Source organism: Cylas formicarius, unplaced genomic scaffold, assembly GCF_029955315.1.
Source record: "Cylas formicarius isolate icCylForm1 unplaced genomic scaffold, icCylForm1.1 PGA_scaffold_1__22_contigs__length_36826433, whole genome shotgun sequence".
NCBI lineage: Eukaryota > Metazoa > Arthropoda > Insecta > Coleoptera > Brentidae > Cylas > Cylas formicarius.
In genome coordinates this window covers 10,286,672-10,300,231 of record NW_026844264.1, presented here as the reverse complement: position 1 = coordinate 10,300,231, position 13,560 = coordinate 10,286,672, and the positions used below count along the sequence as shown (strand labels likewise).

The window sequence follows — 13,560 nt, the reverse complement described above, 5'->3', positions numbered from 1 at the left end:
GTAAAAGATCGTCTAAGGCCAGGTTGTTCAAAAACTAAGGAGACAACAAGTTTAAATAAACATTTTATTAGCATTTGAGGTTAATTCCAAGGAGAAACTAACTAATCAAACTAACCAAAACTCAAAACAGAAAATCGCTTTTAATAGAGAAAGACCCAGTTATCTACACCCAACTGAGATATTCATTGTTCAAAGAAAATTCCATAGACTATTTACTATAATACTATTTACAAATCTTCCGGATTCCTCCGTCGTCGGTTGTTGATGAACTGATCTTGCTGACGTTTCACTCTGTTGGCTTCTTCAGAGTTTAACTGAAACTAGCTCGCAGTACCTGCTTATATAATCGCATGTATTCGTTTCATATTCAATCTAAAACTCAAAGATCATGTTAGTGAAAAGGTGAAAAAAAAATGCTGGCTTAACATCGGCGATGGACAAAAACTTCACCCAGCCTCCTTTCTACATAAGATGCTCAAAACTGGATACTCGGAATATTTCATGGAAAAAATTGTGGAGTACGTTGAAACCCTCTTGCAAAAGGGGATAATTCGATTTGTAAAAAATGGAGTAAGTGCGCCGAACATGTGATTAAAATAGAAGAAAAAATGTGGGTAGCCGATAACATGCCTGAAAACACTGAAGAGTCCCTTATTATTTCTCTGGACTCCAGCAACTATGTCATCTGGCTACTCGGAACATCATGGCTAATATTATTTATTATGTAGGTTTTTATTTTTCTATTCTTAGAATAATTAATATTTCAATCATCTGCCCATCTCTACAATTATATCATCTATATTTTTTATTCTAATAAATCACCAGTAGTAAAGCCGCTCACATTACTTTCATTCTCCAAACTCGTTTTCCTGTTATACTCAAATTTATGTGACCTTAATTTAGGAACTATTCTGGTCTTAAAAACTGAAATACGGAATTTTACTTCTCTGGTATTAAGAAACGCACCATAACAAGTATTCTTTGATCTAATGACCATACAGCCATATTTGAATTTTATTTCACTATGGTAAATTGTAGTTCAATTTTAATAATTTAACATTGGCACTAATATAAAAAACAGCTGTCATAGAAAACATTGCGACGTTCATTTATCCATATTATATCTAGTCTTTCCATTTAAAACGAGGTCGCGGATAAATTGCTCTTGATAATTTAACGCGAAAACGAGAGATAATAAACATTGAAACAAAGTCCGATTGGTATTATTCAAAACAGCGATACTTAATTTGACAGCTACAGCCGTAACAAACAATTTGAAAATGGCAAACGCGAAGTTGTCCTCTATTATAGTTCCATCGATAGTTCTTTGTTAATGACCGTAAATCAGAACGTAAATTTACCAGGAAGCAATGATTTTGGCATCCGAACTTCCTGTTTCGACAGAGTTCGAGTTTGAATACGGATTCTAAATATCCGATGTCGAAACTTTTGCCGTATCATAGCAGAGTAAATTATCCCTTGAACTTTTTAACCCTTTATGCTTTGCTGTCCCAGTGTTCACGTTCGATCCCATTTAGCCTCGCTATTATCCGAGAATTCATACAAAGCAAAATCTAATATTAATAAAAAAAAGTACTAAATCCGACGAACAAAAGACTTTAGTATAATTTGCTACGGTTTTGATTTCGAAAAATATTAACAAAATAAAAATCTTTTCATTGTTAGAGAATTCACAGGGCAAAAACTATCCCGTGCTATACTATTTGGGTATTAATAATTTGTTTTGTGCTATCATGCAGATCCGAATGTCATTAATTATAAGAACCAAATCAGAAAACACAGACTACGAAAATGTTGAGCAATTACAAATATACTCGAAGAAAGGAAAAGGAGTTTTATTACTTTACGTAGTGTAGTTACGTAGTGTAGTTACGTTACGTATGTATTAAACATTTCCAAAAAATGGCTAAATTATGTTGATTAGTTCGATGGCTTAATTAAGAATTAGTATAAATATTAAACAGTTCATTTATTTTAACAACTATCTAAAATTGCCGGTATTTAATCTGGATAATTATTTCAAATATGGGGAAAAACAAATTAAAATCGAAAAGCAATATAAAGACAAATATCTGACCAATCTTCACTATCAGATGGAATATGACCAAATTAAAACTAAAGTTAATAAAATTATAAAGTGAAGAAAGAAGAGATACATGAAGGAAAAGATTGATGATATAGGGCAACACTATGATCAGGGAAGAATAACAAACTTTTATGAAGAAATATGGCAAACGCGAAAAAATTTCCAAGCCAGAAATGAACGGACAGAAAAAGGAAAAACAACAGAGCGCGGAGGGGTGGAATCCATATTTTGGAGAGCTATTAAACAGCCAGATAATCTGTTGCAGGAAGTAAGGTATAATGAAAATGGAAAAGTGATTTTTCTTTCTGTGGACGAAATCTAAAAAGCCATAAAAAACTTAAAAAATAGAAAGACCCTATCGGTATTCAAACCGAACTTTTATATTAGATTGGACCAAATGTAACACATTCATGTCAGACACATCTAAAGCAAAGAAGAAAGGCCCGAAAAAGGTATGTCAGAACTATAGAGGCCTCTCTATTGTCCGAAGGGGGAGACCAGATTTTGGAAAAACAATGGGAATAAGCCCAGCCCATGCCCAGGCAAACTATATGCAGGCTTATGACAATAACCACTGCGGTTTCCCAAATAATCAAATAATCTCATTAATACAACGAAGACGTGCGTCCTGGAATCCAACGCCAGAGTTAAATTTGAAAGAACAACGTCAGAACCCTTTCATATTAATAGTGGGCCACACCCTCAACATTTACATACACCATAAACATTTATCTTAGCTCTGGACTATGTGATAAGGGCTTGATGATGTAGATGAAGGTGTAAAATTCGGTAAGAAATTCAAGGCTTTGGCATACGCTTACGATTTCGGGATCATGTGTGACACAAAGGAAGGGCTTATACACATAGAAGAGATTAAAGAGAATAGGGGCCAGGGTACCAAGAGCCATAAGCTGATGAGTCATTCGAAGGAGTGAAAGCCTTCAAGTACCTGGGTTCACAGGTACAGTCTGTCTCAATGTTCATCGTGCTGGCTTTTGCCCGCAGTTATGGAAGTTAGCTGCCGACGGCAATAAAACTCGGGTCCGGTGGATATTAAAGGGAAGAATATTAGTGAAGGACTCTCCAAGGTTTCGGTAATATTTTCTTTTATTAAATTACACTAAGGAAAAACAATGACATTAAATATATACACTAAATTCAAAGCTATGCATACCTAAATCTAATTCACTATCAGAGTCGACCTTGAGATTAATTATAATAGGGTTTCTGTTTTTTTTTTTTTTTGGTATAGAAATGTAATAGACCTCAGTTCTCGATTGATATGTTATTAATTGCATTTTTTTATCAAATTAAAACACTGGGACTTAAAGTAATTCAAAATATTCTTGGATTTCAGTTTTAGAACTTGACGAGGCTGGTGCTTTGCGTAGCAGACGGATGTGGTAGCTTGTCACATTATTATTGGGAATATTTTCAGTGTTATATATATTTCCACTTTGCCTTTCATTTTCAAAATAGTTTATCAAATTTTAAACCGTTGTTTTTGCTTGGAGATGCGAAAAACAGAAAATTGCTTTTGATTATTCATTCATTCAGTCAAAACTGACAGCAGGAAAAGTTTATACCTTTTTTCAAGACAAGATCGTATCTGTCTGTCTTATTTATTTTACGAATTTCTGTTTTCTTCAGCAATGCTCTATTTCTTTTTTGGCGGTGGTATGAAATGAGACAATTCTCTAATTTATTTTACTGAAAATGATATTTCCCTAAGTCATAGTTTCGGATAATTTTTTGTATATTTTGAAAGGTTTTTTATACTAAATTTTATCATCGATTTTGAACACACTCGACTAGTTCATTTTATTATTACCACTATTATTACCATGTTGGTGATTTCTTTAATTACTTACCGACGAAAGCTACGGTACCTAAAAAGCAAAACTGCTGGCCACTAATCAAATCAAAAGTTCAATTAGGGATATAAGGCCTTGAAAATAAAGTGCCACATGAACCACTATTCCATAAAAAAATAAACTGAAACTATGCCAAGCCATTTTGATTTATAAAAAGGTCATTTTCAGTAAAAAAAAATAGAGAACACTAAAAAAAATTTTTGCAAATAACTATTTTCGCATTGAAAAATTAAATATTTTGATAGATTGATTTTTTTATGGGAATCTGGATCACAATTTATTTACCGATAAAGTTCGCATTTTACTAATGGTCGAATAAATGACTGATGACGCAGCAACATAATGGTTTCGTTTTGGCAAAACCAATGCCGAATTTAAACCGCATTCGCCGCCCCCGACGACTAAGTTATCGCGGGTATTTGATCTTGATGATAATTGATTTCCCAAGTAAGGTTCAGTGTCAAATAGCGATATCGCCTAGGGTTTAATTTTCGTATAACTCTGGCGAACTTAGCAATTCAGATTTGTATCCGCAGACGCGGATAATTTGGATTGATCGAAATAATCTTTTTAGTATTGTCTGGCGCAGAACACAAAAATAAAGGATCGCTAAATTTGAGTGGTTTGAATGGTGATTCCAGCAGTAGAGATAAAATGGGGCAAAATTAAATATGCAGGATGCGTAAAAACCGTCCTGGAATAATCTTTCGGTGATGTGTTGAAATCACCCAAGAATTATTTATTTCTTATTATTTTAATGGTAGTTTTTATTCACTGGAATTATCAGACAAAGAATATTGTTTTTCCATAAATTAGAAAAGAACAAACTCAATAAGTTCTATTTAAGGTTATCACATGCACAGTTGTGACCGATTTATTGTCCAAAAAGTGTGGAAATTTTATCAATTCATAATTCTTATATACGATAGAGTTTTAGAAAGGGATGCAAGAAATCTTCATAGTTTTGATTATTCTTTGAAGTCAATATCCTCAAAATTTTAGGAACATATGAAAGTATAAGTAATACTATAACTAATATGTAAATAAAAATTTCATTTAGTTGGTCATGTGACTATTTTTGATTCGACTATTTGGATTAAGCTGTAGTCGGCACTCGTAAATAACTTTTTTCTACTCCCTTCCGTAAAATGCCTAATTATACAGCGCCACTTTACCACGTGAGATTCACGGATACGAGTCACTTCCGACATTTCCGGGATATTGCAGTCATATAATGTTCCTTGTTAAACTTTCTCTCAAATCACCAGCAGCGTCGGTAAATAATGGTAATTTTTAGCAATTTCAATTACCAAACAAATTACCATAAATTAGAGAAAGAGCAAGTAATACGAAATAGCTATATAGCAACTAAACCACATTCCAAGCATATGTAAATAGTGTAGCCACACCATTAGTTAAGAATTGACAGTTTAAGTTAACTGTCAACGTGGTTTTAGTTTGACTACGATAGTTTTGACGATTTGTGAGAATAATTAATTTACGTTTAGGCTTATTAAATGCACAGTTTTATTGTAGAAAACCTGATGAAATTTTTATAATTCGTAATTCTTATATACGATGAAGTTGTTTGTGGTGTCCTTCATACATTTTAATAACGAGTAATTGTAAAAGTTTTATAATAAAATTATATTAATTTAATATTTGGTCTATTTATGATCATTCTTGTAGCCTGTTTGAAACAATTTCACTCACCATTTCACTATAATATTTGGTTAAGTTCTTCCCGTTCCAGTAAATAAGATCACATAATTCAATAGGATTGTTTGCGCTAAAATTTCTTTTATGTATTGGTTCCACAGTTAGACCCCAAACATTTTCCATGGGAGTAATATCGAGACTGTAGGCGGGCCATAGCAAGACTTTAATATTAATACGATGAAACCATTCCCTCGCACCATTCGCGGTATGGACCGGGCAGTAACTGGGCTGAAAGATGAATGAGTTATTTGTACATATTTCTCCATGAGATCTTTCAGAACACTCAATCGCAAAAGTTCTTATCCAACCCCATACATTTACTGAAAATCGACCAGTTCAAAAAGCAAAATCACTAATGTTTGAATCGTGTTTTGCCGTCCCTACTTCTGTAAATATCATTTTTTCGCATCTACGTATTTTTTCTGTGACTCTTCTGCTGGCGGTTGGTTGAAACCAAAGAAATCCTGTATAGTCTTGAAAACCCACTGTTCTTCTCAAAACTCCTCTTAATTCGAACGTTTTTTAATTCTTGAAATAGTGTTTTTGCTCTTTCACCACCCATCTTCAATTCTCGCTATTATTTGAACTTTTCATTTTCTGTTAAATAATGGAGAATTTTCAAAAAAAAATACACCGACAGGCCAAGTTAAATGCAATCAAAACCGACTTAAACTGGGTGGATTTGGCTAATAATGTACTAGTTGCGAAATTATTTTTTTAAAATTAAATAATATTTTGATAATATCTGTAATACGATCCTAGATGTAACCTACTTAACCCGAAATTCGAAAATCTCCTGGCGACAAAAACAGATCTTTCCCATTTTCCTCTTCACTCGCGGCAAACAAACATTTAAAGTGTCTCCTCGGGCGACATTAGCATACATATAGACTCGGACGGGAAAATTTCAGATCTGTCTTCATAAATTTTCAACGAAGTCAGAAACTGGCAATAAATTTTCATGTGGTTGTGTTCGGGCTCCCTTAAAAATTTGTTGCCTGATGCCTTTCTTATTAGAGAGACGCACCATTATCGTGGAAATAAAAATGGCTCCCGTTTATTTATTTAGAATAGACAGCAGCGAATTTTTTATCACCGACCCTGCTTAGAACCAACTCTTGCTCTACAATTATATGACAATTCAAAATTCAGCACGGGGATTTTAAGGACTAATTTTTTAGATAAAATTAGCATTTTCCTTTCTTTCCCTTTCTTCAAATCTCCATATTTTTTTTAACTGAGATTAAAGTCTTGTTTCATATCTCACAAAAATTTGCAAAACTTTGTTTCCTTAAGCGGTCTAGGAATTTTGCGTGAAAAATATATTAAATATTCTCTGCAAGAGTAGTTACTATACAGGGTGGCCCTTTGTTATGTAATTTCTTGATGTTCGAGTTCGCGTTATTGTTGCAAATAAGTAAGACTGACACGTAGGAAAGTTATTTAAATTAATTACTTAGTAGCGTCTATTACTTGGTCTATGTCGGAAATATTTTAATTTGTTTAAATATTTCGTTAAACATCATTTGGCGTATTGTATTAAATCTTTCTGTTCAATTGTCAATTGTAAATATCTAAAAAGGGTTAATAAAAAATACGGGGACGCTTAAATATCTCCAAAACTGCCAAACCTGGAACGATAAAGTTCAATACATGGGGGTTTTTGAACATGTAGAATCCAAAAATGCTAAAAGCAATGTTGTCAGACTTCGCGATGATATTTATAAATGTGTCAATGTTTCACTGATACAATTCTAAAAGTTTATATGTTCAAAATTTCAAAAAATGTAGCCAAGAATCTGGATGTTCACCTTCGATTTAAGGAACACTTAAAATCAATTTTCTAAACACACTCTACCATAACTGAGATATTTTAAGCAAGAGCTTGCGAAAGAATTGCATGGATCTAGAGAGTAGAATACCAATAAAAACAGTAAAAAACTCATGTCTCCGCATTGTTTCTAGGTGAAGTTTGATCATATTTCATACCTTTATATAGATACGAACTGATTGAAAATGAATTATCGTAGCGAACATTTTAAGGATTTGCAAGCGCGTTCATGATCTTAATATTAGAAATACGATAAGCCTTACAACGCTTCAATTTTTTAGAACTCAATGAATTCTTATATTTCAATGCCCATGCATTACTTAACTTAAATATAAACATAAAACATATTTGTTGTTTAATGGAACGTTTTTTTTGTTAAACATGTCAATGTATACTGGATTATTTGAATAATAATTGTTATTATTATAATTTGACGATAATTTCGGTTTTAATTGTCATTATTCCGCTTTCTGTAACACATATAAATCTAAAGAAATTCCGATTAGCTTATATATTTTCCCATTTTGTTCACCAAAACTGTTTTACAAAACTAAAAACCAAAGTTTGTCTACTGGAATTGTTGAATAAAAAAGTATTTATATAATTATTGTTATTATTATTATTATTATTATTATTATTTGCTGATAACCTTCGTTTTAATTGTTTTTATTTTGCTGTCTTAGTAACATACAAACGGTAAAAATATCGCATTGCTTTATTTATTTTTGATTAAAGAGCCTGCACTGTACTTACAAGAAAAACGGATCCCAAAATTTCCGAACAGAATTTCAAAAAAATAGGTTGATTTTGAGACCAAAATATATTAATTATAAAACGTAATTTTCATTTACTTACAAGACTTGCTTTTATCAGCGGCGACCATGTCTGAACAAACGATCACCAAATAAATACACACGAAAACAGTCACTAACCAGGGGGGACCGGCGCCCCCTTGCCTCAGTATCATTTCACGTCCGATATCATAAACACCACGGAACAGACATATTAGTTGAATCTAGCCCGAGATCTTGCGGGCGTCGAACGTCCATTCTTCCATCTTACCCCCCGATGGGATGGTACTGAAAACAGTCGCAAAAAACTGATTGAAGTGGGCCACTAGTAAAGATTCAAAACGGATATGTGTAAGTTACTACTAGCGGCGACCAAATGTAGTTTGTAAATTTGTAGACCCGACGACGCTGGCGCACTCCGTCGCCGGAAAATCGATCTTTACGACGACGGCGCCGCGTCCCACGTTGTCAAGTTTCGTCGACGTGGACGGCTCGCTCGCTGGAAGACCGACGCGGGTGGCAACGTTGCCCAAAAGATTTGCGAAAGTCTTTAGGGCTAATGGGATTGTTCGGTGCGGACAGAGGCATCAGTGGTTAGTTCTGGTTTGTTTAGCTGGTGCTTTAATCGTGAACTATGAGCAGTTTGGGGCATTGTTTGTTTCGAGCACAAGAAAAATAGGTTTTGCTTCACCCTTTGCGACGAGTTGCCGACGGTACGGTCTCTTTTGTCGGCAAGGCCGAGACAAATTCAAACGCGAAAATACAGGGTCTTGGAAAATATAAAAACCGATACCAAGCGTCCATTCGTGACAAAATAAAGAGAGAGAGTAGTCTTGAAACTAGAACTATATCTTCAGTCTTCGATGATTGTTAGAATGGTGCATGAAATCCTGGGGTTTTAATTTAATTTTTTTTTATAATCACGACGCTTATTTTAGAAAAATCAATACTATAATAGTACAATCTACAACCCCGAGAACGAAAGATAAAGATTACTATATCCATGGAACGTATCAAAAGCTTAACAGATACCATCAGAACTAAGAGACGACGAGGTCGTGCTATGGTACAGATATAAATAACTTCAAGTGAATAAGATCATTTAAAACCTTTCTATCAGTCACAATTATCCTTTGTTTTGTTTGGCAATGAAAGGGTTTAAAATTTTGAGTTTCTTGTATGCTTTAACCAGAAATATAGTGCTTCTACGTCCGACCACGTGAATAACTTTGCCTACTGTTTATTACTCCAAAACCGCAGCTCCTTAAAGAACACCCTGCCGAGCAGTGCCTTACCTGTAACCATTCCAAGCGGGATATAAGTATGCATTCAATCTTTTTCGCCGAGCAATTCTTGAAACATAGTACAAAGTAACAATTTATTGCGTTCTATTTCATTACATTTCTGCATAGTATTATTATTAATATACAAAATATTAAATATAATAATAATAAAGTTCAATGATCAACTCCGTCCTTAATCGTTCTTGATAAATATTTTTTTTTGTTTTGTTACTCGTTTTTCACAGTTAGGCCACCTTTGTACCGATATTTTAGTTACCTCTTGTCGAATTTCGTTTATGGTACTATTACTAAATTTTGGTGTAGTACTATTTCTTCTTATATGCGCTTTCAACTCAGACCAAATTATCTCGATTGGGTTAAATATACGGTGATACGGGGGTAATCTCAAGATTTCATGTCCCTTTTGTTGTGCTATCGAATCGATTTTGTGGTCCTTATTTAAATTTTTAATAATTCCAGAAGTTGTTTTTTCGTGTAGCTCTCTTGAAACTATAAATCATTTTCGCACAGATATTCTTTCATTTCTTCTTTATTTGAAGAAGTATTTGGCGATAGCTTTGACAACAGTTTACTTTCAAACCAGTCCTCAAATATTTTCGCGGTCATGGTGATACACACTTGAATCTTTGACGTTTTTGGCAGACAAACATAAGGCATCTTCCACCCAACCATTTTTGGACCCAGCATGAAGAATTATTATGCGTTTTAAATGTGAAGGTAGCACGTCTAGTACACACTTGTTACTGTTATCGCACCGTCCTTTTTTTACTGTGTCATGAGTGTCGAACCACGTTTGTCCTATTTTATTATCGAAATTGTTCAATTGCATTTAAATAATCCACCCTCCATTGCGAAATTCTTTGAGATTCCATTAGCACTTGACGTACGCAACGACTCTTTGGCACAACTAATTTTTAAGTCTGTCAGTACTTTTTTATGCAGTTCTTCTAGGATTAAAACACAATTCACTTTATAAGCCTAATTAGATCTGCATGTTCTCTCACTTTCCTCTTGAGTATCCCATTTGCAACAATTTTTCTTACAGTTGACTTCGAAACTTTGCTCATGTCACTTGTTTCTATTGCTGCTCCTTCTTCTCCTTCCGAATTTCTTATAAAATTGTAAACATTCAAAACAAAAATGGATCCGTTTTTTTATTTGCTGAAGTAGTTCGTCTTCTAAATTGTCATTAGGTCCGACTACCATCTCCATTTCGTCTTCAAATTCTGCATTGTTTTCCATGTCTTCTTCTAACAAGGGAACATCTGCTTCATTCCACGGTCCCCACATTTTTAAGTTTAAAAAAAAAGAACCTTCAACAAATGTTTAATTGTAAGATTCTAATAAATATTTATCTGTATTCTTAACTCACCTTTATTTACCGCGAATATAGTCTTAAAAAATAATCGAAGAACTACGTAGAAAACACAAAAATACAAGAAGAAGAATGTTGTTAATCGACAGACACACAAGACAAAAATTATTATTTTCAAACTTACGTGTAAGATAAATAGAGTACAGGTACTTACCCTTACCCTTCGACACCAGTGAAAACAGCCTCGCAGGGTCAAAGCTCGAGAACCAGGTACATAAATACGTACTTACTGGAGGGATCACATTCAAATACCTCCGTAATATATACGAACATATTGCAATTTAGCTTAAACTCTTAAGAACGATACATATCACCTGATGTTAAAATAAACACTTCTACTTATTCGAAAATATTTACGTTTCAAATAAAAGTTTCAATTTTCTACAAATATTCGTTACGGTCCATCTCAGGCAATACCTACTTAATGCAGAAGAAACCTCTGTTGGGATGGGTTTTACCACGGTCCTGCGAAGGTTAAGGTACTGTAAAATACTTACTTACTTACTTTTGGTTGTATTATATGTCTAGGCCCTTAGTTTTAAGTGGTCGATACTTTTTTTGTTTATCGATCTAGACTAAAGAGTTATAATTCTGTCATACGAAATAATGTGGACTTGTGGGAACATACTTTGGTATTTTTTCCGAAGTGGAAGGAACGCGAACCGGCGAAGATAATCTGTCTGGCTTTCTAAAAGCACTGGTTAGGTCGGATTTTGAGTGGCTCATATAGTTTATTTTTGATTGGTTGTTTTGTGGTTGATATAGCGAGTCGCAGATCGTTGAATCGTTTTAAGCATTGTGTTGTGCATCAGAACCCGCCGCCACTCCGGGTTTCTATTTCTATTTCTATCATTTAATTCCAATAGACAATACAGCTTCTATATATCCAACAGGCCGCTCCTGAAACAGCAAATTTGTTTGGTATTATTTTATTGTTAATTTATTTTATTATTTTTTTATATTATTATTTTGTTTGCGAAATATTATTTTCATAAACCATTTTTGCAGAGTTTTAAGGTTTTTAACATGGTTTTCTGAAACTCCATCCCCAGTCCAGGATGCCATATGATAGGTGCGTTTGTATTCAGCGCGTATACATAGTTTTTAATTGTTGTATTGTTAGGAGGTCTCTTAAGAAGTAAAATGTAGATAGTAACCCTCTAAGTAAATAAACTACATTTGCAATGTGTAAATCCCATCTAAGCAAACTGTCTAAAGTAATACCGATATATTTTATAGAATACCTGTCAGGGACAGTAATATTATCATTCACTGTTAAGTTATCCAAATTTGGCAGATGATTTTTATCTTACGAAAAGTTCATGTTTTTCGTTTTATTGACACCCAGACTAAGTTTGTTGCTTTTGTATCAGTTTTCGAGAATTACGATATCCCCTTCAATCAATCAATTTTTGGTATTATTTGGCCAAAGGATTGTAGACATTTTTGTCACACGAGCAGGTTTTTTAGTTGTAATATTTGTCAATGATTTTGTCCTTGACTAAATACGAAGGCAGTTCAAATTGCACTCTTTTTTTAAACCCAATCCTTAGTTCAAATTTTCAGTGAAATCGCTCATTTTAAGGAAATTTCGATGGGAGATTTTAACGTTACGAACAAAGTAATATCGCTTTTGTGCCGCTCAGTTCACGATACCCAACAACCAAATTAAATGTTTGGCTCCAGTATGGATTTTGGGAGCTTAGTCTCTGTAAATCGATATTGCTAAACGACGACCTATAAAAAACGTATTCCGACATTCGGATTTAATTCATATGGTTATTTTTGACCAATGTCGAAATAAATTTACCACATTTATGGCGGAGAAAACAGTTTCAAGACTTTTCTCTAGCGGAAATTATGACCAAATTCATAAAGCAATGCCAAATTGATATTGTTTTCAGACAAGGCTGGCGCAGATGTTTGTACTGACTTGCGATAATAAAAATATTAGAGAAATAAAATTTTAAGTCATATTCTGCTGCGCACTATAAAAAGATGTGCAATACAAATGCACAACCAAAGTTGATGATTATTAGCGTTAAGCCTACTTTGCGGCTTCCATTTTTATTACCAAAATCAAGTGTCCTACACTTGTAATGCAGTCTCTCAAGAAAAATGAGAACAATATATATGGTAAAAATAAAAATTTGAGCTGCCTCTTGCCTGGCCTTGTTCTGTTTCTTCTGAAAATTTTAAATTTGCTTCATTTTTTGTTATAATTGCATATGTTTTAATACTGCCTTGGTAAGAGTGGGTTCAAGCCTCATTTCTTATTATACATTTGTAATGGGAAATTATAAGAAATTATTAAGCAACAACTAAAATTGTGGCAAATTCCCATTACAACCCTCGCAACAGTTTTAATGAATTTTTTAAAAGTCGCTATCATGTATGTTTTAATCCTGGTGTTAATAAAATTAAAAACTAGTTAATGTACAACTCGCGATCCATTTTCTTTACGAAGTTTTTTATTCCGTAAAAAAGGCCTGCTAATAAAAAACAGGAGTGCGCTGCGGAAAAGAGGACGAAGTTAATACGTACCAACGTTACTTTCGA

At 33.7% G+C, this 13,560-nt stretch overlaps 1 protein-coding gene across 2 annotated transcripts in view; it reads right to left on the bottom strand.

The window, feature by feature from the left end:
- The window catches only part of LOC132696131 (uncharacterized), a 95,364-nt gene extending 86,675 nt beyond the window's left edge, over positions 1 to 8,689 (bottom strand). For both annotated transcript variants that reach the window (XM_060660762.1, XM_060660763.1), the window contains exon 1: positions 8,387 to 8,689. In XM_060660762.1, the coding sequence (XP_060516745.1) occupies positions 8,387 to 8,498 (112 nt within the window). In that variant the 5' untranslated portion in view covers positions 8,499 to 8,689. The remainder of the gene's footprint in view (positions 1 to 8,386) is intronic.
- Between the last annotated feature and the right edge of the window lie 4,871 nt (positions 8,690 to 13,560).